At 40.2% G+C, this 25,040-nt stretch overlaps 1 protein-coding gene across 2 annotated transcripts in view; it reads left to right on the top strand.

The window, feature by feature from the left end:
- pth1r (parathyroid hormone 1 receptor) overlaps positions 1-25,040 on the top strand; it is a 123,075-nt gene that overhangs the window by 37,925 nt on the left and 60,110 nt on the right. For both annotated transcript variants that reach the window (XM_079611751.1, XM_079611752.1), the window contains exon 2: positions 13,895-13,994. In XM_079611751.1, coding sequence (XP_079467877.1) covers positions 13,895-13,994 — 100 coding nt within the window. The remainder of the gene's footprint in view (positions 1-13,894; positions 13,995-25,040) is intronic.

A 25,040-nucleotide genomic window follows, 5' to 3' on the forward strand; every position in this document is an offset into this window, starting at 1 on the left:
ATTTCAGACACAGCCATTGTTTACCTCTGTCATATTTAGTTCCTCGTTCACTCTGTGTGTTTATACCTTAGTTTGTCAGATGTCCCTTGTTCTAATTACTTTGCAAAATGATTCAGTGTATAATTATGCCTTTGGCAGGACATGTGCAAACTAGGCCAATTAGAAGCAATTACGTGTCATTCTCCTTTTTGTATCACACACACATAGGCCTAAGTATTACAGTTTTTCTCGATTGCTTAAACACAATAACCAGGCTTTTGAACTAAAATTTCAAAACCATAATGCCATTTATCAAAAAGCATACCCATTTCACTAAACTATAAACACAAATCCCTTCATTTCTCATTGCCTACACCATGTGGTCATTTAGAAAGCACTAGTATTCAGTATTGTTCACTCAAGTCAGCACAGCTTTAGCTCAGTTAGCACACAATTGCCCAGGTGAAAACACTAAGAGTCAAAATTTAACACACATCAATCAGATCCTTGAATAGATAGATAAAAGGGCCCAAATCAGTTTATTGAATTTTGGAACAATAGATCCAGAAAGACATGAAGAAAGAAGTCAGGGAGGGATAGGAAGAGGAGGAAAGGTAAGGGGAAGGGCAAGAAGACAAGTGGTCTCGGATGAAATTCAAGCCACTCTAGTTGACCATGTCCTTGCCCATGGTATGACTATGAGGGAGGCTGGGCTATGATAAGGCAGAATTTGAGACACTTCACCGTCGCCTCCATCATCAGAAGCTTCAGGGAGGTGTGCTGGCAAACAAAATTCTATCACTGAACAAGAGGCAAACATTTCCCATTGTCTTTGATGAGGTTTATTTTCTAGCAAGAAAACGCCAGTAGTCGTACAGTCACACAGAGTGTCTGCAGAGTGTGACAGTGAAGGGAGAGCATCCTTCCTCCTTTATAGTCTTGACTCCCAGAATGTTATCTTTCTAGGCCAATGATGGTTTTTCAACCATACGTGGAACATTCTTGGACTTGTTCATCATATTTTATCCTTTAGTGGAGGCCCTCCTGTCACGACCAACACTCTTTACCATTCCAATACAATTCCATATTTGAATAAGGTTTGTGTGTGCTCTATTACTGTCATATGATGGTCACACACATATCTTACGTAAGTAAATATATAAAAAAAAAAAATTAGAGGAGTAAAAAAAAAAAAAAAAGTACTTTTACAAGAGTACATGAATGAATAAAAATATGCCAATGTATCCATTGGTTGTGTCTTTTGTGTTCATCATGTGAAAAGTTTGTGAGGAGGGGAACCACGAGCAACATAACTTACCAGTTATGGACATGTTGTTTTGAATTTATTGCACCAGTGTGTAAGACTATGTTGTAGTGTGTTTGATTTTGATGGCTTGTGTGTCCAGTCTGAGGACAAAGTTTGGTTTTTCAGCAAGAGTGAATGGTTTTGAGTGTAGAGCTTCATTTTGACCTGAAAATAGGATGTTTGGGGAATTGGGTGAGACGTTATGGATTTGTGTTTACTGTTCTGAGAATACGAGGCATAGTTTCAAGAAATGTGTTTAAGCAATCGAGAAAAACTGTATTACAATTCATTAAATAATGATCCGACATTATAAAACTGACCATAGATCAGTTAAAAGCGTTCGACTCTTGTTAATGTCTTCCTCAGATCAACGCCCTTTAGCGGGAAAACATTAGAAGTGTTCAAAACCAAGGTTCGAAACAGAACGACGTAACAAAGCCTCGTTTGACTTGATGAGTTTTAAACAACCTCCAAACCTTTGTAAACGTTTTGAGTCTTTGTGAAGCACATCTCCAGTCCCTTGTTGGACATTATTGTCCATGTCTTGTACATTTAATATGACTAGTATAGTGTGTTTTAATTTTTGGCTCAAGCTGCTGAGATTTGGTTTTCTTTAATAAATAAGCTGCATTTAGAGCCACACCTCAACTATTCCTCTACTACACTTTACAATCACATTATTAGTACGATTCGTCTGAGGAAATATTGCTATAAATGATAACTTAATGAGGTATGACTCAAAATATAACAGTACAAATCCGCAGAAACTATGTTTGTTTTAGTATTAATGGGTCAGGCAGAGTCAACAGCCTATTCATAAACTCATAAAGTCACACAGTGCCAAGCTGGATATCTGTTGCTCTCTTAAGCCTAAATACAGTAAACTCAATATTAGTTGAGGTGTTTCCTTGAAAAGACATAAATGCGCGGTGTCATTCAAACACAGGGAGTGCAAAGCCCTGGCGTATTTATACCCTGTGTATTTTTCTCGTTTTCTTCCTGGACGGCCTCCAGCGCTGTTTAACAAAAAGAAGACTGTTTTGAATGAAATGCTATAAATTAGAATATCTCGGCTTCCCCCTTGACTCTAATGTTTACTTTGGTGGCTGGGAGTCGAGCCAACGGAGAAGGAATAGTTTTCAGAAATAATTGTGAGGCACAGACTAATTACTTGTGATCCGCCTCTGGGGAAAGCTTAATCCCGAATCATGCTCAGTATCTTGATAGAGTGGAAAAGACGATCACTTTCCTGCCAGTTGTTGTGTGTTGTTGCCAGCCAGCCTCACAATCGGCGGTCTGTCTGGCGTAATTGAGGAACACCTCGCAGCGATGACGAATCTCTGTGTCTCTGCAGGACCTGCATTGTGCTCCGCTTCAATTCAATATTCTTTGAGCAATGTAAGCCAGCTATGAATGGCACCAGGATGATATACATCCGATTGAGTTAGTCTCAGGAATGCCATCGACAAGAACAGCTACTGACTGCTGGCGACTCTCTAGAGGAAGTAGCAGTCGACGTTCAGCGAGTGAGGTCAGACTTGTGTGACCCCGTAACATGAAGCCACGTGCAGAAAGTGTGTATCTTGACAGGGAATCTTGTTTTCATTAGCTCTGGCCATGAAACTGAATCGTAGCAAATGCTTATTCTCTGAATAAATGTGAATTAGGCAGGAGTGAGAATGTATTCGCTATCCGCAGATGCATATTTAGTTTTGACTGGCCAAATCAGGTGACCAGTCACACCCGGATGCTGATGATATTTGTTATGAGACTATGAAGTGCAAAATCTAGGAAACTGGGGGGTGAATTCACAAACAGTGAATTGGTTTCAAGAACAAGTTTCATCCCAGGCTCATTGGAAAAATGTACCTGTGGTGACATTTCTGTAAAATTATATTACGCTTCTTCTTGTACTTGCGCTCTCAAAGTGAACTGTCCAGTCATAGGCGTGGGGTTGGGTGTCATTTTCATTTGAATTATTCCGATTCCAATTCTGCTTATCAATTCCAATTGTTATCAATTTTCTAATTTTAATTCCAATGGGGTAAAAAAAAACTTAGATGTCATTGACATTTATTCTAAGTCTAATTGCAAAACATTGAATTGTAGCTGAATATCATGTACAAAAATCAACAGGCTAAAGAACACTTACACAAGGAACGTGTGCCTGTGCTTTAGTAGCATAGTGAAAACAACTAGCATTCAAGCATTATTATAGACAAGTAAACACTTTAAAACACTTAAAGTAATTAAAAAAGAACAAATGAACAAATTAGCAATCGCACAACTGAACAAAGATACGACTGAAATAAACAGTGTTTTAAGATTTTCAGGTACAGACACTAATCAAATGTAAAATAACACTGCACTTTATGAATAAAATATACATTACAAATATAGTTACAAAAGTTATTCCGTCAAGAACAGCAAGTGGATTTTCTCTTTGTCTTCTGTTGTTTGATTAGTGTTATTATAGAGACGGCTGACCTATTCAACTAATAAACACTCATTGACACTATTATTTTTATGCCTTTTTTTTTTTTAATGGTAACATAAACCACAAGTATTTGAGTAACTCGGGTATTGTTTTGACAAGAAGCCGACTAGGAGAAATCAGTGCAACCCCTCGTTGGTTGTTGTGCATCTCAACAGTTCGGAAATGAAATGTCCGGTGAGTGTCGCTAAAGTCAAGTCAAGTCACCTTTATTTATATAGCGCTTTTTAATATACAGATTGTATCAAAGCAGCTTCACAGTGATAACATGAAAATAATACAAAAAACAATTTCATCATCGTCCACCTTTAAGGCAGATCTATAATATTGTTGAATATTAAATGTCCCCAACTAAGCAAGCCAGAAGGTAAGGCAACAGCGGCAAGGAACCAAAACTCCATCAGGTGACAGAATGGAGAAAAAAACCTTGGGAGAACCCAGGCTCAGTCGGGGGCCAGTTCTCCTCTGGCCAATGAGTGAACAGTGTATGATTATGATTCAGGAGCATTACAGGTCAGAAGTCAGAATGAATCAGAGTATTTGTCCAGTTCCGGTTGGTTGAAGTCGGAGTGGAGAGGAGGAGAGACTGGTTGACACTTCAGGTCAACGGCGTCGTCGTGTCCTGGCGCTGGTCCTTCATCAGATCTGGATACGGCCTGGTTCCGGTGGACAGCGGTAAACCTCGGGATAGACAGAGAGACTAATATTAGCGTAGACGCCATCCTTATTATGATGTACCAAGTACATCAGGATTTACGGGAAGTGTTCCCGGTCCCGGCTGTTCTAAACTATGCAGCCTAACATTGAATTATAGAAGTCTATAATGTGTTATGTGTATGCTAGGCCGAAGAGATGTGTTTTTAGTCTAGATTTGAACTGACAGAGTGTGTCTGCTTCCCGGACAATGGTAGGAAGACTGTTCCAAAGTTTTGGTGCTAAATAGGAAAAGGATCTACCGCCAGCAGTCGATTTTGATATTCTAGGTATTATCAACTGGCCGGAATTTTGATATCGCAGTAGACGTGAAGGACTATAATGCGTTAAGAGCTCGCTCAAGTACTGCGGAGCTAAACCATTTAGTGCTTTGTAAGTGATCAGCAATATTTTAAAATTTATACGATGTTTAATAGGCAGCCAATGCAGTGTTGACAGAACGGGGCTAATATGGTCATACTTCCTGGTTCTGGTAAGAACTCGAGCTGCTGCGTTTTGGACCAGCTGTAGTTTGTTTATTAAGCGTGCAGGCAACCACCTAGTAGAGCATCACAATAATCTAGCCTTGAGGTCATAAACGCATGAACTAATTGTTCTGCATTATTCGTTGAGAGCATATGACGTAATTTAGATATATTTTTAAGATGGAAGAAAGCGGTTTTACAGATACTAGACACATGACTTTCAAATGAAAGATTGGTATCAAAGAGCACACCCAGGTTCCTAACCGACGACGAAGACTTAACAGAGCAGCCATCAAGTGTTAGACAGTACTCTAGATTATTATGTGTGGAAGTTTTTTGTCCAATAATTAGAATATCTGTTTTTTCTGAATTTAGTAGTAGGAAATTACTAGTCATCCAATTTTTTATATCAGCTATGCATTCCGTTAATTTTGTGAATTGGTAGGTTTCGTTAGGTTTTGAAGAAATAAACAGCTGAGTATCGTCGGCATAACAGTGAAAGCTAATTCCATGTTTCCTAATGATATCTCCTAATGGTAGCATGTACAGAGTGAACAGCAGCGGTCCTAGTACTGAGCCTTGTGGTACGCCATACTGAACTTGTGATTGATAAGACATCTCTTCATTTACTGCTACAAACTGATAACGGTCAGATAAGTATGATTTAAACCATGCTAGTGCAATTCCACTAATGCCAACATAATGTTCAAGTCTATTTAAAAGGGTGTTGTGGTCAATGGTGTCAAATGCAGCACTAAGATCAAGTAATACTAATAGAGAGATACAACCACGATCGGATGATAAGAGCAAATCATTTGTGACTCTAACGAGAGCTGTCTCGGTACTATGGTACGGTCTAAATCCGGACTGAAAATCCTCGCAGATATCATTTCTTTCAAGAAAAGAACACAGTTGTGAGGATACTGCTTTTTCTAATATCTTTGACAGAAAAGGCAGATTAGAGATCGGCCTGTAATTGACTAGTTTTGTAGGATCAAGTTGCTGTTTTTTAACAAGCGGTTTAATCATAGCTAGCTTAAAGGTTTTTGGTACGTATCCTAGAGACAAAGATGAATTAATGATATTAAGAAGAGGATCTATGACATCTGGAAGCATCTCTTTCAGCAGCTTAGTCGGTATAGGGTCTAACATACACGTTGTTGCTAAAGGTTAATGCATTTGTAAATAACATACCACCTACACTAAACCCTAAAAACAATAGTGTTAACAAAAGCTAAGGGAGATAAAGCATTTACTTAAGCAACCAGGCCATTGTTGCTTGCTTCTGCAAAATCAAAAATGAATGGCTATGCTCTTCTTAATTTTGTCATTTCATCTGAATAATAAAATGTGGATGATTTAGTGAGTCCTCTAATTTTGTGTCTGTGTAAAACAGTGATCTGTGACATTCTAGCTGAATATCAACGGTTTTATGTCATTTGTTAATGTGGATTTGGGGACAGATTCATGTGGAGTATTGTTTTTTAATTTTGAAGTGAAACTATTACTTCAAAAGTTTCCCAGTATTGGCACAGACAATTGAGATGTTTTTACTAGTGCTATTATTTTAAAAAGTAATGCATATTGTAATCCATGTTATTAATTCTGTAATTCCGTGAGTTAGATGTAAATTTCAGACATTCAAAACGTTTAGGCTAATTCACTGCATTCACACTGTTGCTATTAGAACATATCCTAAATTAAAATATGGACAAAAATATTCATTCATATGCCTATATAAGTTATAGAATAAGTTAACATTCCAGATAAATCTTTAATTGGGGATTTGTCTTTGTCTGTCATCGGTTATTGAAGTACAGTATTCAACTAAATTAATTTTTTTTAAGTTGATTGAAACAAAAATAAACATTCCCTCAGAAAACATTGGCTGATGCGTAACATGTTACAATGTACAATGTTCTTCAGGAGGATTTCTTTACTTTGCTAACTGTAGATCTGTTTGAATGTGTTGTCCTGTTTCTCACTGGACTTACCTCTGCATAACATTAAACCAGTACTGAGCGAATTTATATCTTCTCTCCTGCCTGTTTGGATTGGACTCTGGAATATTCTACATAGGCTCTTCTAGAACAACAGACAAGTTGTGTCTTTCCCATATTTACTTGTGGCAAAATGTTGTTCCATTTGTGGTTGTTTACTGTGTGTAGCCATAAATGGCTTTCCTCTGTACACCCTTTCAGTGCCCAAAATATGACTTCCCTTTACCTCCTTACTTGAGAAAAGAGAAAATATTGATGGATAGAGTATTATGTTTACAGATGCTGCCACTCAATGGGGTCGGATATTTCGGCGTCAGAAATGCCCAGTCTGGCGTGGAGGTGGACAAACAGGGCTAGAAAGGATGATGTGATTGAGACTATGATTGCCACTATGAAGCAGACAATTTGGGTTGGCTGACTGCAATTTACTTTGGAAGAGTCTCATGCTTGTCTGTCTCCACTACTTAAGGTGACAGGAGGAAGTTAGTGGTGATTTTCTTCACTGAAGATGGAAAGCTTACTGTCTACTGTCTCAGATGTGTGCAGTTACGCCATCCACCAGTAACGGTTAACTTTTTCAACCCCTCCCTTCAAACATCGGATTCTTTCCCCGACATTACCAAAGATTTTACGGCAATCCGTGTTTTCACTGTTGTACAGTAGGGGGCGCTGTGACACATCTTCTGAAATAGTGCAGCATCTTGAGTTGCAAAAACTAGCAAAGAAGAAGATCTGCGTAAACCAGAAGAAGCGGATAGAAGTTGTCTAGCTTTTCTAGTAGCTAACTACTTTTTCCAGCAAGTAGCCTACCAGTTTAGCGCGACCAAAAGCTACATTACGTTTTGTGTTTTGACGAATCTGCAATGTATTGAAGCAGCACAGCATCTTCTTATTAATCACAAACTCAGATTGTGCATTTCCACCATCTATTGTTATATCACACATCTTGCTTGTTCACTGAGATCGTCTGATAATTATGTAAAGGACGTATTTTACATAAATCGACAAGTAAAGGTTACACTTTTATATATGTGAACCAAAGATTGAAACACTGTCTGCGTCGAAGACTTCAAGCACATACTGGTGAATCATAGCCATTTTAAATCGATCCTGCTTTATTGCACTCTGTCTAATTCTTTTCAAATCAAATGTCAAATATCTTTCTGGGAGTGAACTGGCCTTATGAAAATGCAGCATATTTCAGCTATTTAAAACTTTCCATGCATGTCCTCCATGTTTCTCATCCAAGGACACAGGTTTCTGCTGTGCTCTTTCATCATGGCTTTATCGTCTCTGAGTTTTCTACCTCTGCCTTTCTGAAAAAAAAAAAAAAAAAAAAAAAAATGTCTATGAGACGCTGGTCTCATTATCATATCCAAACATGGCAGTGCACAGTAGAGTTGAGAGTCACTCGACCATTCAGTCGTAAGATAAAAGACATGCTATTCATTTCATTAATTTGGGATTTTGGCTTGGCCATTTGGAAAATATTGTGATTTAATTTAATGAAATCCTGCCTGGCTACTGTGCTTATATAAGTATAAAATGTTGACTGCCGTGTACCGTGAAAGGTAAATGTTTTTAGACACAAAAAGAAAATGTTGATTTAATGCCTAAATTAGTGCTACTGCATTCAAGTCAAACTGCTGGACATTTTCATATTTATCCATCTTGATTAATGTCAGTCTAACTTCCAACTACATTTCTTCATGAATGTCAAATATCAGGTGCAAATGACACCCGTAGTAAGCCAATTCATTATGTTTATAAGAAGACAAGTGAAACTGTCTTAGTGAATAGACAATATGCAATGTTAACTCATGGTTGTCTAATTTCCGTGTCACCAACAAATGTTATAACTACATTTATATTCTAAATAATGCTTGCATTGCAACAAAATAGCAGTGTCAATTGCACTGGTTGACTGAAGAAACCCCATTGGTGGAGCCAGTTTTGCGGTGTGCGGTACGTCAGTGTTTTGCCAGCTCCACAAAGCCACAGTGTTTAGGCCGGTCAGGAGAAATCAGCCTACGAACGACTTGCTTCCCGTCTCTGTGTTTTATGCTTAGATAAAAGAAGGTACTGTAACATCCAAGAAATCACATGCCATACCTGTGAAGAATGAAAACAAGCCTGCCTTATAATGAAATATTCACTCTCTTGAATCCTGTTGCGACCTTCAGCACTTTTCTCTTTAATTGTCTCTCAATAGAGTGCAACAGTTCAGCTATACAAATCCTATTCATGTTTTTCATAGATAAAAGTCATACAGAGTTCATTGAGGTGTATGTTCCTGTAGATAGATGCCACAAGGCTGTACTACCTATAATACTGATGTGGGAAGTTGCCGTTTCCGTGAAAATGAAATATGTTGCTTTTCATTGGTGCCTTAATTCTTAATTGTAGGATTTTAAAACGCCACTGTAGAAAAAATACTTGCTGCGTCCGACATTAATCCTTACGGCCATTGCACACTGAGTCGGAAATTCTCGTCCAAAATTTTTGCATGTTAAAAAATAAATACGACCTCACGTACAGTCAATCATGTTTACACACTGCCTCCGAAACTTTCATCCAACTTTCAATTTTTACGTTTTTTGCATCCATAGCAAGCAATTTGAGAGGTGTCTTGACAATTCAGAGCCACTGAATGACGAATACGAAACAACGCACATGAAAATGTTGCAAGGACCTACTATATAGTATGAATATGGGTAGGATTAATGAATTCTTGACGTATGTTTCTGTCACATGATCTACCAGAATCTCTTGTGTCCCTTCACTGCCGTTCACAACTCATCTCCCGTGGCCTTATGGGATGGGAAAGTGTTCATCAGATGCACACTTCAGTATCTCATTGGAAATAGTAAGTCAGCCAAGCAAGTGCCATTGAGAACTGTATGCTGAGCACAATAAAAAGCAGCTTTACAGAGATAACAGGAAAATTATGGAACAAAGTTTGTTTCTAGAAGAAAATAGTGTCATAGTCCATCTTAAGTAAGTTCAGTGATGGTTCATTTTTGTTCTAAAAAAAAGTAAGTCAGCCAAGCAAGTGCCATTGAGCTGAATGTGGACTGTATGCTGAGCGCAGATCTAATGTACGGCAGGGTTAGTAAGAGTGCTGTGCAAGTATGCCGTGTTAAACAACCAGTGAATGCTTACACAGATGAAGCTGCAGTCAGGTCTATCAAACACCTTCCCTGTGAAGGACATCAATACACTGGGATGTGAACAGTCACTGGAGCTCAGCTGGATGTCATCAATGTTGACAAGCTCTTCATTCGGTTCATTTTCTCTGTGTCAATGTAAGAAATATTAATTCCATCAGACAAGCTTTGCAAGCTACATACTATAATCTCTGAGGGCCTGATGTGGCTGTTTTTCATCTATAAATAGCACGCGTGTTTGGGTAAATGATGATGATGATGATAGTAAATCGGTGTTCTCATATAACCGTAGCTTGTTCGAGAACAGAACGTCTAATTATGGCTGTGAGCAACTCTTCCAGCTTGGACGTGTTTTATACTTTAAGATAAGGATTTCTGGAGATTGTTAGGCAAGCAAAATCTGAGTGCTGTAAATGGGAAAGCAGTTCAACGAAAGCAGAGTTGGCAGAAATGAAAGGGATTGTCACGAGTGGGAGACGAGAGACGTGGATTCAATAGCAGAGTGATTTAATAGGAAGACAACACGGGTAAGGTACAAACTCCAACACTGGGAAACAAACGGGAAGGTACACACGGAACACGTAACATGTACAACGAACCAGCACAGGACAGCAAACACAGGAAGACTAAATAGGGAGGCAAACAAGGAGGGTAACGAGCAGGACAGGTGGGACAACTAAACCAATAATCAGATAACAAGGGGGAGGGACCAGACAATGACAAGAGCACATGGCCCCAAAATAACAAAACACCCATGTGCATCACCAGACAGGACAGACATGTGACAGGGATAATGTACAGCGAGGCGGCTGTTATAGCGAATACAACCCCGATGGGCTGATCAGGACCCCGACGCGAAGCGGAGTGTATTCGCTATAACAACCGCCTCGCTCTACATTATCCCGCTTATTACATGGCTACCTACCAATTAAATCAATTATTTGACACAAAATATTGGTTTAAAAAGGAGTTTATTGATTTAAAAACGATTGTATTGCTTCCGCTAAAGAACACCGCGTCCATGTCAACGCTCTGTTTTTCATGGCAACGGTGTGTTATCCTTAGCAGCGGTTATTATCAAGAAATAACAGACCGCATTCTACATTAGAGTTCAACCAAGCCATGTAATAATATGATATAACATGCGTTAAAGAAGGAAATAAAATATAGAGGTTGAAAAAACACAACAAAAAAACACAACTAACTCTTGTTTCCAGTGAATTAGAATAACTGAATACACTATACCGAACATGGTATTTAACATAAAGAAAACTGCTTCAAGACCATTAGCTTAAAGACTCCCTGAAACGCCTCCATTGTAGTCTTGAGTTTCTTCCGGGAACGAACACGTCACAATATTCCTCATTATAATAATTCATGCGCAGAATAAAGTGTGTATTTAGTAGTGTGTTAAACTGGCGGTTATGGTAAGGGGCGGGACATTTCCCAAACACACTCGAAGCGCTCGACCAATCACAACACACTTCTCCAGCCGACCAATCAGAGCAGAGAAACACTGACTGAGACTGTTTGCAACAGTGTCAAACATGCATGAAATCATGAAAAATATTCGAGTAGAGCTGAAAAATCCAGGTTTCCCAATGGATAACTGTGCGCATGACTGTAAATGGTGGCATTTCCGGCATGCCGTAACAGTAGAGAGGAAAAAGGAAAATGTCGAGATAAAGGGGAAATAATGTAAGCCAAATTCAAAGTCACACCAGCATTGGCATCACAGCTCAAAGTGGACAAAGCATGCTTGAGATTTTACATAAACTGATCCGCCTTACTCCTGACGATCTCACTGGCTTTTGAATTACGTGTGGCATTCCGGTTTGGGGAACTTCCATTCAAAAAGACTGAAACTAATCATTTCAAATCACAAGGTTGTCCTAAAAATGAAGTCAGTTTTCCTTCATCTTTTAATTTCAGACATCACGAGAATAACGTAAGACTTGATATGACAAGAATATCTATGGCAAGAGCTCTTTTCAGTCGCTGCTTTCTTTTCCTCATGATGATTATTTTCTGTTATTCCTCTGTAATAGTATGAAAAAGAACAACATATGCTGCACATTTGCACATCGATTTAATTTATGATACATTCCCATTAATAATTCACTGGAATGCACAAATAATCTCTCGTTTTTCTCCTCAAATCCTCACGTCTCTTTCCATTTGTGTTTTCACAGGTAAATACAATTTATAGCTGTAGTATCACGCATTGCTGAAGTTAATGAACATTTTTGATTAAGGCAACGTATGTTACATAATACAGATAAATGTATGACTACAGTGATACTGATATTTAACCGTCGTGCTTTTGGGGTTATTCGTAGTCTGTTGTGGAAAGTACTGTTGATGCTTTTACACTTTTAAATGTGCTTTTAAAATTCGATGGTTGAAGGGTGAGTACAATAATGTAATCTCATTGTACCCAGTTTAGAAATAAAAGTATTAATATTGGGTTCATTGGGCCTTTCCCTGATTGTTTACAGCTCAACGAAAGTTACACCCATACTTCACGCAAAGCATCGTGGGGTGTAGGAAAAAGGTGGATAATTGGATATAAGAATATCACATATGAATATTACATACAGCACTTTCATAAATCAAAAGCCCAACTGAGATACAAAATGCAGATCCTATGGAGATTGTGAGATTGAATCTCCACAGCAGTAATATTGGATCCTGACAGAAATTATATTTTTTGTATTAGAGATTTTTTATCTGATTCACAAAATCAGTGAACAAAACTTTTAACTAAAGGTGTATTTTCAGCCTGAGAGGAAGAGCAGAAAACAGGAGATGATTATAAAAAAATAGCAGAGTTTATTGAATAATCTTAGTTGCGTATATTCTCAATGCTTACACTTCATCTGAACTTCATCTCTACATCGTTTGAACTTCGTCTGGACAGAACAAATCCAACAAGTGTTATCATACCAAAGCAAAAGCAATGGAAAGTTACTGCTTCACAACATTGTCCTTAAAACCTCGTAAAGGAGACTTTTCTCTTATCTCTTATGAAGACAAACATCCCTTCAAAGTTCAAACCACACTATCATAAGATAACAACAATAGCAAGCAGCGCAAGGAGAATAAGTAAAATAATAAAGATGAATAATTAGATGATTAAATTGGATAATAAATTCAATTATAAATGATTATGATTAAATGATTATAAATTAATAAAAAGACAAAGAAAACACAACACAAATGTATAGTTGCTCTCTTGAAGCTACACACGCACACACACACACGTCGCTATTGAGAATCCTTAGATCCTTCAAGATATTGTGCATTGTTCATTTTGTTTACTTGGCAAAAGCTTTTGTGAGCGTATGAGAATATGCACTTATATTAAAGTGATAAAAATAGCTGGATATCTTAGAGTTGTTTTCGTGTTTGTCTCCCTGATATATTAGACTGCTGTGGGGCCTGTTTATCACTAGAAATACTACATGTGTTATCTATCTCTCTATCTATCTATCTATCTATCTATCTATCTATCTATCTATCTATCTATCTATCTATCTATCTATCTCTATCTATCTATCTATCTATTTTCAAAGCTTTGGTTAATTATAAAATAATTAGTAATTGTAAATATTCAGAGCATTTATCTCACTGATTTCACAGAAGAGCTTGCCATAAAGGGATGACACATGGAGGCTGTTTTATGGTTTAATATGCCCTCATAAAGGTCAATTATACCCATGGTAATCAACTCTATATTAAACGTTATTATTTATTTTGTGTCTGTACAGGTTGATGCTGATGATGTCCTTACGAAAGAGGAACAACTCTATGTTCTGTTCACCGCAAAGCGGAAATGCGAGCTGACGATCAAGTCCAAACATAAAACTGGTAAGTTATAAATGTTTTATTGTTTAAAAAAGACTGAGAACATGCGGAGTAAGAAACTGCTAATCTTGCATAGACATCCACTGTCTCTGAGCTCTACCTGAGTGCAGTGGTCTTCACGCTGTTGGGCATGGCTGGCATGACACCTTTGATGGACGTAGGAGTTGTGGACACATGTGTCTCCACGTGGAGGTCTCAGGTGCTTGAATGTGACTCTACGCTACGCCACATCCAATCAGGTTGATGCTAAAACGAACTGGCATTGATTAGGCTGGATCTCTCAGCAACACTCCATCAGTCAGTGCCAAAGCCAACACAATCCATTAGTTTTCTATTACACTGGCCTGACACCTCGTTATTTAAAATATTTAAAATAAATAAGCAGCTGTCTGTCAGCTCCCTGTTTTAAAACAGCACATGGTTTAGTCTTAGACTCCTGGGTGTAGATTTGGTTTGAACACGGCTGGGGTTGAAGTGTGCAGCATTGTAGCGGCGTCCTGGGTCATTCTCCCTTGTGAAATTAAATCTTTTTTTCTTTTTGGTAAAAATATATTTTGTGTGTGTATGTGTGGTATACTTATAACCTACATACTAATCTGATTACTAAAAGTAATGATAAGTAACATAATTCCTTGTTTGGATAGGATACACAGATATGAAGTGTTTAATAGGATTTTAGCATCTGAAACCTTTTCAACTAGACAGGATTTTTAACTTCAGAGCGCCATGGGAAGTCAAACTTCACCTAACACCTGAAATTGCTAATTTCCTGCTCTTAACAGGTTCTCATTTCATCAGACTCTGAGTGATTTATGTAATATTTTTGGATATCAGAAAGCCAGGTTTCATCATTAGAACAGAACACATTTTTCACAGAGAGAAAAATAGCCTTGTCCAAAATTCATGAAGGTTTAGACTTTAAAACTCTTGACTCTACTCTGCACTTGCCCTTATAAAAATTTATTCAAACGGGTTGCACATTTCATCATCTTCTCACACTGTTGGTGCATGCAGGTGATTCACGCGTCACTCATTCAAGATGAAATACACCAGCTTCAGTCAGGCTGCCTTGATAGTTACGTGTTTCGGATGAGAACCTCTCGGTTACGTATGTAACACTCGTTCCCTGAGAGTCCAATATACTTCGAGTGTAACTTAACGAGCCAATGCACATTGGGATACGATAATTGCAACAGCTGCTCTGCCTCGCAGCGCGGGTATATAATGAGCAGGAGGTGCGCCACATCTTCAGGTTTTCACTGAGGAGCCAAGCCGTGACCCATCCACCCTGCGTTGGTACAGCAGCTGACATGGAACTCCTTCAGGGAACGAGGGTTACATACATAACGTTCCATTTCAGTCGGTAGTGACCGACAAATAGGAATCCCTACCAAGCGTGCCCTTTCCAAAAGAAATGCTGCGGAAGCCACACTAACCCGCTAGGGCCGAATTACATATGGCATGTCTATGGGGTGGCACAGCCTGATTAGGGTGGCACTACACCTTGCAGAGACAGCAGAGCGGACTCTGCCGAGGGAAAGATACAGGCTTCTGTTTAGGAGCTATACCATACACGTATGAGATCCCCTCAGGGTCACACATACGGGCACCCAGCCTACCACCGGTTCACATGGATACATCAAGTGCAGGCCTGGTGCTGGACGCTCTGCCACGTCCGGCTAACGAGTGTGATGGAGGAACTCAACAGGGTTTACTCATAGGAACTCTCTGAAGCAATATGGGCGCACGCATGCACTAGCTGAGCAAGCTGACACTTGCTGGGGCCCCTCAGTGCCTTCTACCTGTTTGAAGTGAGAACACAGGAGGATACTGGCTCTACACGAAGGCTATACAATCTAGCGAAAGTGTGACGTGTCGCCCAGCCCGCAGCTTGACAGTTAAAGCTGTAAAGCTGCGGGCTGGGCGACACGTCACACTTTCGCTAGATTGTATAGTGAGCGAGCACACAACCTAAATGGACAAGGCATGCCCTGGGTTTGGTACGCCAAGGCGATGGCATCAACTAACCAGTGGGCCATCCTCTGCATGGAGACAGCCTTTCCCTTCTGCTGGCCTCCATAACAGATAAAGAGCTAGTCTGAGGTCATGAAGCTTCCACGTACAGTCGCAGAGCATGGACCGGTCACAGCAAAGCTAGGGCTGGGTCTGCCTCCTCCAAGGGCAGCACTTGCAGGTTCACTACCTAGTCCTTGAAGGCAGTGGGGGGAACATTGGGCACATAATGTGGGCGAGGTCTTAAGGCCTGAATTCTATGAACGATTTGTCGACTGGAAATGCCTTCAGGTCCCCTACCCTCTTAATGGAAGCCAATGCAACCAGTAGCAACATCTTCATAGACAAGATTTTTAGCTCTGCTGACTGCAAAGGCTCCAATGGGGCATTGTGAAGTGCTCTGAGCAGATCCCAAGAGGGTATGGAGGAAGGGCAAGGTGGATTTATCCTCCTCGATCCCCTAAGGAACCTGATGACCAGGTCGTGCTTCTCGACCAACTTACCTTCTTTTGGATCGTGATAGGCAGATATTTTGGCAGCATAGACTTTCAGGGTAGAGGGAGACAGCCTTCGGTCCAACCCATGCTGCAGGAAGCAAAGATTGGGAAGATTGGGTAAGAACACCACTCGATGAACAGGTTCCACTTCAGGGCATTAAAGCCTCAAAGTGTCTCGAAGACTGTGCTCACGCCGAAGTGATGGTGTTCACTACCTCATGGGGTAGGTAGGGTTTGAAATCCCCATAAATCATAAGCACTGTCTCAGAACAAGCCGTTCTCAGATTCGAGGCAGTGTGACGCCGCCCATGACTGTTGATTGATACTGCAGCTTTAGTGTAGACCCGCCCTTAGTGAGCTAAACACAGTCCCCCATTGTTTCGATGCCGGAGCAGCCATATCACCCTGTAGCCCAAGACTGGTTGCCCACTGAGGCTAAGCAGGGTTGAGCCTGGTCAGTACCTGGATGGGAAACCAGGCTTCTGCTGGATTAGGTGTTAGTGAGGCCAGCAGGGGGCACTCACCCTGTGGTCTGTGTGCGTTCTAACACCCCAGTATAGGGATGGGGACACTATACTGTCAAAGAGCGCCGTCCTGAGACGTTAAACCGAGGTCCTGTCTCTCTGTGGTCATTAAAAATCCCATGGCACTTCTGGTAAAGAGTAGGGGTGTAAACCCGGTGTCCTGGCCACATTCCACCCATTGGCCCCTACTAATCATGGCCTCCTAATAATCCCCATCCACTGAATTGGCTCTATCACTCTCTCTCCTCTCTTCACCTGTAGCTGGTGTGTGTGAGCGCACTGGTGATGTTGTACTGTGGCTGCCGTCGCATCATCCCAGTGGATGCTGAACACTGGTGGTGTTGAGGAGAGACCCCCTGATATGATTGTAAAGCGCTTTGGGTGTACAGTAGTACATATGCAAGCGCTAAATAAATGCCTCATTCTATTCTATTCTATTCGAGACAAGAATGTCTCCGAAAGCGATTGAGGTGTTTTGTTGTTGGATGTTAGAATGAACATAGCAGTCTTCATTTACTCTCGTTGTTATTCGAGGATGGATCAGTACAACTCCTCTCGTGATCCCGCTTACAGTCTCCGGAGCGACAGGACTAACGTTACTGATCACGGCAGATATTAAAGTGAGAGTGAGCACTTTGCCAGCTCATCGAGTCATTTTACGGACATAGGGCCCTATTTTAACGATCTGAAACGCAAGTGTCAAAGTGCAAAGCGCAAGTAACTTTGTGGGCGGATCCCGGCGCTGTTGCTATTTTCCCGGCGGGATAAATGACTCTTGCGCCCGACACAAATCTAAAAGGGGTTGGTCTGAAGTAGCTTCATTATTCATAGGTGTGGTTTGGGCGTAACGTGAAATAAACCAATCAGAGCGTCCTCTCACATTCCCTTTAAGAGCCGGCGCGCTTGTTCCACGGCGGATTGCTATTATAACGGCGGATTTGCCGGCGCACGCCAGGAGCGGTTCACAGCCGAGGAAACCGACATTCTCGTCAGGACCGTAAAACACAGAGAAGTGACATTGGGGATGATGGGAGAAACACACAAATTAGCTTCGGTTAAACAGGCGTATAATTTGGGTAGTAAATGTGTAGCCTAATCTAGATTATTATTTATTTTTTTATCTAGATAGATCTTTTTCACATCTTCACGGACACAACAATGATTTCCCTCGTGTGTTAATATTTTTCCTTGTAATAATGTATGATTTGCAAAAATGAAAACTGCTGCATCTGTTTATATTAGAGAATCAAAGTGGATGCGCGTTAACATTATGGCCAAGCACGCGCCCTTAAAATACCATATCACTAACGCGCAACGCGCCACTGTCTTTAGACAGTTTTTTTCCTGGTCAATGGCGCAATTGCTTTCTAAAACTGGAAAATAGCACCAGGGGAGTTTTGCGCCAGAATACGCTCCTCTTTGCCCTGAACCGCCCCCGCGAGCGCAAGTTCATTCCCTAATTTACCGACGTGCGTCTGTGGAGGGAAAAGTCCGCTGTGCGCGGGTGCAAAATAGGAATGATACATGCGTCGGTGTACAAAGTCAATTGCGCTTGGTGCAAGATAGGGCCCATAAAGTTTACCAGTTTATTAAGCACCCACTGAAAAGGTGTGTATATACAGTATTTGTTTACTGTTAGTTGCAATGATTTTTTTGTGTACTTTGTATGTTCATGATAATGAAAGGGAGAGAGAGAGAGAGTTCATGGATAAGACTTTAATGCGCACTTCTTATTTGTGTTTATTGTGTTTATTCGGCTCTTACAGTGATTCTCTGCAGTAAAACTAACGCTTCATCTTTTGTGTGATGTACAATAAACTTCATTGAACTCATCAGTATATATTTGGCCATCATTGGGACGAGGTCCGCTACAACAGGCTTTTACTAATAGTGGATAAAAGCAAGATTAAAAATAAGTTATAACCGTATTTAAACTAGACTATACCTGTTCTATTTCCTTACAGCATATATTCTCTGGCAACGATATTGTCTGACTCCGGGTCGAAATAAACACCACTACTGAGAGTTTCTGTTTTGATATTATCGTTCTGTGAGATGATATTGTCCTCGTTAAGCTCGTGAAGCTCCGCCCTCTGGGCCGGCAGCAACAGCTCATTTGCATTTAAAGGGATACACACTAAAACGGTGCGGTTTTCTGAGCCCCAAAAACAGAAAATTTATACATGCTGTAAAAATTGATATGTGGGGTATTTTGAGCTTCACATACACACTCTGGGGACATCATAGACTTATTTTACATCTTGTGAAAAGGGGCATAATAGGTGCCCTTTAAGTTATGACATAATTGAATTAAACATTTTCTGTGTCCTATCTTTACTTAGTGACTTGTGTTGTGATGTCTATATACATTGGCATTGCAACATCAGAACAGAAAAAACAGCAGCTGCTAAATGGAAAACAGCATAGCTCAGTTCTGTGTAATCCCTTTTGGGTGATTTGCCACGCTAAATAGAGATCTGGGAATAGAAGAGTGTGTTAAAGGGTTGTATTTTTATGGCAACCTCAGTTTCCTTTCACTGTGGTCACTTCAGTCCCTGGAGCACTGTTTCAAAAGCTTTTAAATAACCTTTTCTGGTGGCCTATTGTCATAGCCAGACTGCTCTATTATTTTCTTCTCATCACAGGCTTATTTTACTTGTGTTAAGTCACTTTTGTCTCGCAGCATGAAGCAGTTAGGGAGGTTTTTGTCCAAACTGGAGTGAATGTTATGGAATCTCTCACACAATTTAAATGTACTTGACTTTTCAGCTTTAGATGCAAACGTGAATGAAACCTGACAAGAGCTGCAGTACGTTAGTCACAGAGAAAAATGACATTTCCAGGATTAAAAATAACTGTACATGGTTATACATGATTTTATATTCAAATTAGAGTATTACCTTTCTCCATTGCATCACGTTTCATATTTATATATGATGGTTTAAAATATGCTTATAAGCAATGAATTTTGCCAAACACAAGATGAAATGATTGTGTGCAGATGTTATCAGGACATGCTGCAGGTTATTTTACTGTTCTCGTCGCAAATAAAAATATATATAAAAAAGTGGAAACACAGTGTAGAGAGAAACAGGTATTTAAAGATCTACACATTGATCTGACGGGCTGGTCGGGTTATGTGTATGGTGGGATTTACCATGGAAGCAAATGAAGAGCGGGAAACAGAAAACATGGGGATACAAACTAAAAGTCCATGAGATCAGAACACAAACCTGACTAAATATACTAAACAGCATATAGGATTATTTACAGTTGGTGCCAATAGCTTTTAATTACTTTTTACTATTTTATAACACTTACTGTAATATTATCTAAAGGTTCTTGCAGATAGCCACTGCCTATTTTAAAATTGTGATTTCCAGACCTGGAAAACATAATACAAATTGATAAAATTAATTTGAAAAAATGTAACTACTATGTACTAATATTTAATTTAATCATTTGATACTATGCACTTATTGTATGTTTTTACATTGTACTTATTTAAAAAAAAAAAACCCTGCATGTAATTATGGCTTTTTTTTTTCTTTTCTTTTTTTACTTAATTTAATTTTACATAATCACATAACAGTGTTGTGCAGTGGTGTTCATAAATGAGACCTTTATGCTGACACAAATAAAGCATTACTAACACTATCAAGAAAACAACAACAATCAAAACAATTCATATTCACAATGCAATTATTAATACTGTTACAAATATATTTTATTTGATAGCTGATGTCCAGCTGTTCTTTTAAGCAGTCGGCTCATCTGGTGGTCATCAGTCACCAGAGCTCGGTAAACACTGCATGTGTCATGATGGTCACAGAGATGAACCTTTAATGTCACCTGACTGAAAACCCCTCAAAGATCACGTTTCACATCAAGTTGGTTACTTACTTTTTAATTAGTCTTCCCTTTAACACCATTATTAGACAGATTTGCGAACATGCACACAAATGAGAAGTGTGATACATGAACGGTGCAACAGGCCACTCGTGTGACTTTCATTCATTCTCAATCACCCGAAAAGACTCGTGCAACTTTCAATTTTATGCCGACTTTAAAGACGTCTAATATAAAGTGTGACTGTAATTTCTATAGAACATAATAGATGGAAACAGTTGCTGGAAATTGCTCTTTTTGTGTGCAATCTCTCTCAAATGATTTTGAACTCAGTCAAAAGTTGAAATGACAACGTATATTAGTGTCAAGATCATGTCATTTTTAGTTCCGTAGTTTCACTGACATGTTCTGTTTAGTTTCTAGGTCTTGGTTTTCTTTGTCACTGTCTTTTCCTGAGTGCTCGTTTGTTACCATGGTTTCTAATTATTCTCACCTGTACCCTGTTTCATTCTCACCTGTACCCTGTTTCATTCTCACCTGTACCCTGTTTCATTCTCACCTGTACCCTGTTTAATTCTCACCTGTACCCTGTTTCATTCTCACCTGTACCCTGTTTTATTCTCACCTGTACCCTGTTTTATTCTCACCTGTACCCTGTTTTATTCTCACCTGTACCCTGTGTCATTCTCACCTGTACCCTGTTTCATTCTCACCTGTACCCTGTGTCATTCTCACCTGTACCCTGTGTCATTCTCACCTGTACCCTGTTTCATTCTCACCTGTACCCTGTTTCATTCTCACCTGTACGCTGTTTCATTCTCACCTGTACCCTGTTTTATTCTCACCTGTACCCTGTTTTATTCTCACCTGTACCCTGTTTCATTCTCACCTGTACCCTGTTTCATTCTCAGCTGTACCCTGTTTCATTCTCACCTGTACCCTGTTTTATTCTCACCTGTACCCTGTTTTATTCTCAGCTGTACCCCGTTTTATTCTCACCTGTACCCCGTTTTATTCTCACCTGTACCCCGTTTTATTCTCACCTGTACCCTGTTTTATTCTCACCTGTACCCTGTTTCATTCTCACCTGTACCCTGTTTTATTCTCACCTGTACCCTGTTTTATTCTCACCTGTACCCTGTGTCATTCTCACCTGTACCCTGTTTTATTCTCACCTGTACCCTGTGTCATTCTCACCTATACCCTGTTTCATTCTCACCTGTACCCTGTTTTATTCTCACCTGTACCCTGTTTTATTCTCACCTGTACCCTGTTTTATTCTCACCTGTACCCTGTGTCATTCTCACCTGTACCCTGTTTCATTCTCACCTATACCCTGTTTTATTCTCACCTGTACCCTGTTTTATTCTCACCTGTACCCTGTTTTATTCTCACCTGTACCCTGTTTTATTCTCACCTGTACCCTGTGTCATTCTCACCTGTACCCTGTTTTATTCTCACCTGTACCCTGTTTTATTCTCACCTGTACCCTGTGTCATTCTCACCTGTACCCTGTTTCATTCTCACCTATACCCTGTTTTATTCTCACCTGTACCCTGTTTTATTCTCACCTGTACCCTGTGTCATTCTCACCTGTACCCTGTTTTATTCTCACCTATACCCTGTTTCATTCTCACCTGTACCCTGTTTCATTCTCACCTGTACCCTGTTTTATTCTCACCTGTACCCTGTGTCATTCTCACCTGTACCCTGTTTTATTCTCACCTATACCCTGTTTCATTCTCACCTGTACCCTGTTTTATTCTCACCTGTACCCTGTTTTATTCTCACCTGTACCCTGTGTCATTCTCACCTGTACCCTGTTTCATTCTCACCTGTACCCTGTTTTATTCTCACCTGTACCCTGTGTCATTCTCACCTGTACCCTGTTTCATTCTCACCTGTACCCTGTTTTATTCTCACCTGTACCCTGTGTCATTCTCACCTGTACCCTGTTTTATTCTCACCTATACCCTGTTTCATTCTCACCTGTACCCTGTTTTATTCTCACCTGTACCCTGTTTTATTCTCACCTGTACCCTGTGTCATTCTCACCTGTACCCTGTTTCATTCTCACCTATACCCTGTTTTATTCTCACCTGTACCCTGTTTCATTCTCACCTGGACCCTGTTTTATTCTCACCTGTACCCTGTTTCATTCTCACCTGTACCCTGTTTTATTCTCACCTGTACCCTGTTTTATTCTCACCTGTACCCTGTTTTATTCTCACCTGTACCCTGTGTCATTCTCACCTGTACCCTGTTTTATTCTCACCTATACCCTGTGTCATTCTCACCTGTACCCTGTGTCATTCTCACCTGTACCCTGTTTTATTCTCACCTATACCCTGTTTTATTCTCACCTGTACCCTGTTTCATTCTCACCTGTACCCTGTTTCATTCTCACCTGTACCCTGTTTCATTCTCACCTGTACCCTGTTTTATTCTCACCTGTACCCTGTGTCATTCTCACCTGTACCCTGTTTTATTCTCACCTATACCCTGTTTCATTCTCACCTGTACCCTGTTTTATTCTCACCTGTACCCTGTTTTATTCTCACCTGTACCCTGTGTCATTCTCACCTGTACCCTGTTTCATTCTCACCTATACCCTGTTTTATTCTCACCTGTACCCTGTTTTATTCTCACCTGTACCCTGTTTTATTCTCACCTGTACCCTGTGTCATTCTCACCTGTACCCTGTTTCATTCTCACCTGGACCCTGTTTTATTCTCACCTGTACCCTGTTTCATTCTCACCTGTACCCTGTTTTATTCTCACCTGTACCCTGTTTTATTCTCACCTGTACCCTGTTTTATTCTCACCTGTACCCTGTGTCATTCTCACCTGTACCCTGTTTCATTCTCACCTATACCCTGTTTTATTCTCACCTGTACCCTGTTTTATTCTCACCTGTACCCTGTTTTATTCTCACCTGTACCCTGTGTCATTCTCACCTGTACCCTGTTTTATTCTCACCTATACCCTGTTTCATTCTCACCTGTACCCTGTTTCATTCTCACCTGTACCCTGTTTTATTCTCACCTGTACCCTGTGTCATTCTCACCTGTACCCTGTTTTATTCTCACCTATACCCTGTTTCATTCTCACCTGTACCCTGTTTTATTCTCACCTGTACCCTGTTTTATTCTCACCTGTACCCTGTGTCATTCTCACCTGTACCCTGTTTCATTCTCACCTATACCCTGTTTTATTCTCACCTGTACCCTGTTTTATTCTCACCTGTACCCTGTTTTATTCTCACCTGTACCCTGTGTCATTCTCACCTGTACCCTGTTTCATTCTCACCTGGACCCTGTTTTATTCTCACCTGTACCCTGTTTCATTCTCACCTGTACCCTGTTTTATTCTCACCTGTACCCTGTTTTATTCTCACCTGTACCCTGTTTTATTCTCACCTGTACCCTGTGTCATTCTCACCTGTACCCTGTTTCATTCTCACCTATACCCTGTTTTATTCTCACCTGTACCCTGTTTTATTCTCACCTGTACCCTGTTTTATTCTCACCTGTACCCTGTGTCATTCTCACCTGTACCCTGTTTCATTCTCACCTGTACCCTGTTTTATTCTCACCTGTACCCTGTTTCATTCTCACCTGTACCCTGTTTTATTCTCACCTGTACCCTGTTTTATTCTCACCTGTACCCTGTTTTATTCTCACCTGTACCCTGTGTCATTCTCACCTGTACCCTGTTTTATTCTCACCTGTACCCTGTTTTATTCTCACCTGTACCCTGTGTCATTCTCACCTGTACCCTGTTTCATTCTCACCTATACCCTGTTTTATTCTCACCTGTACCCTGTTTTATTCTCACCTGTACCCTGTTTTATTCTCACCTGTACCCTGTTTTATTCTCACCTGTACCCTGTGTCATTCTCACCTGTACCCTGTGTCATTCTCACCTGTATCCTGTTTTATTCTCACCTGTACCCTGTGTCATTCTCACCTGTACCCTGTTTTATTCTCACCTGTACCCTGTTTTATTCTCACCTGTACCCTGTGTCATTCTCACCTGTACCCTGTGTCATTCTCACCTGTACCCTGTTTTATTCTCACCTGTACCCTGTTTTATTCTCACCTGTACCCTGTGTCATTCTCACCTGTACCCTGTGTCATTCTCACCTGTACCCTGTGTCATTCTCA

This window comes from Phoxinus phoxinus (assembly GCF_949152265.1).
Source record: "Phoxinus phoxinus genome assembly, chromosome: 5".
Classification (NCBI taxonomy): Eukaryota; Metazoa; Chordata; class Actinopteri; order Cypriniformes; family Leuciscidae; genus Phoxinus; species Phoxinus phoxinus.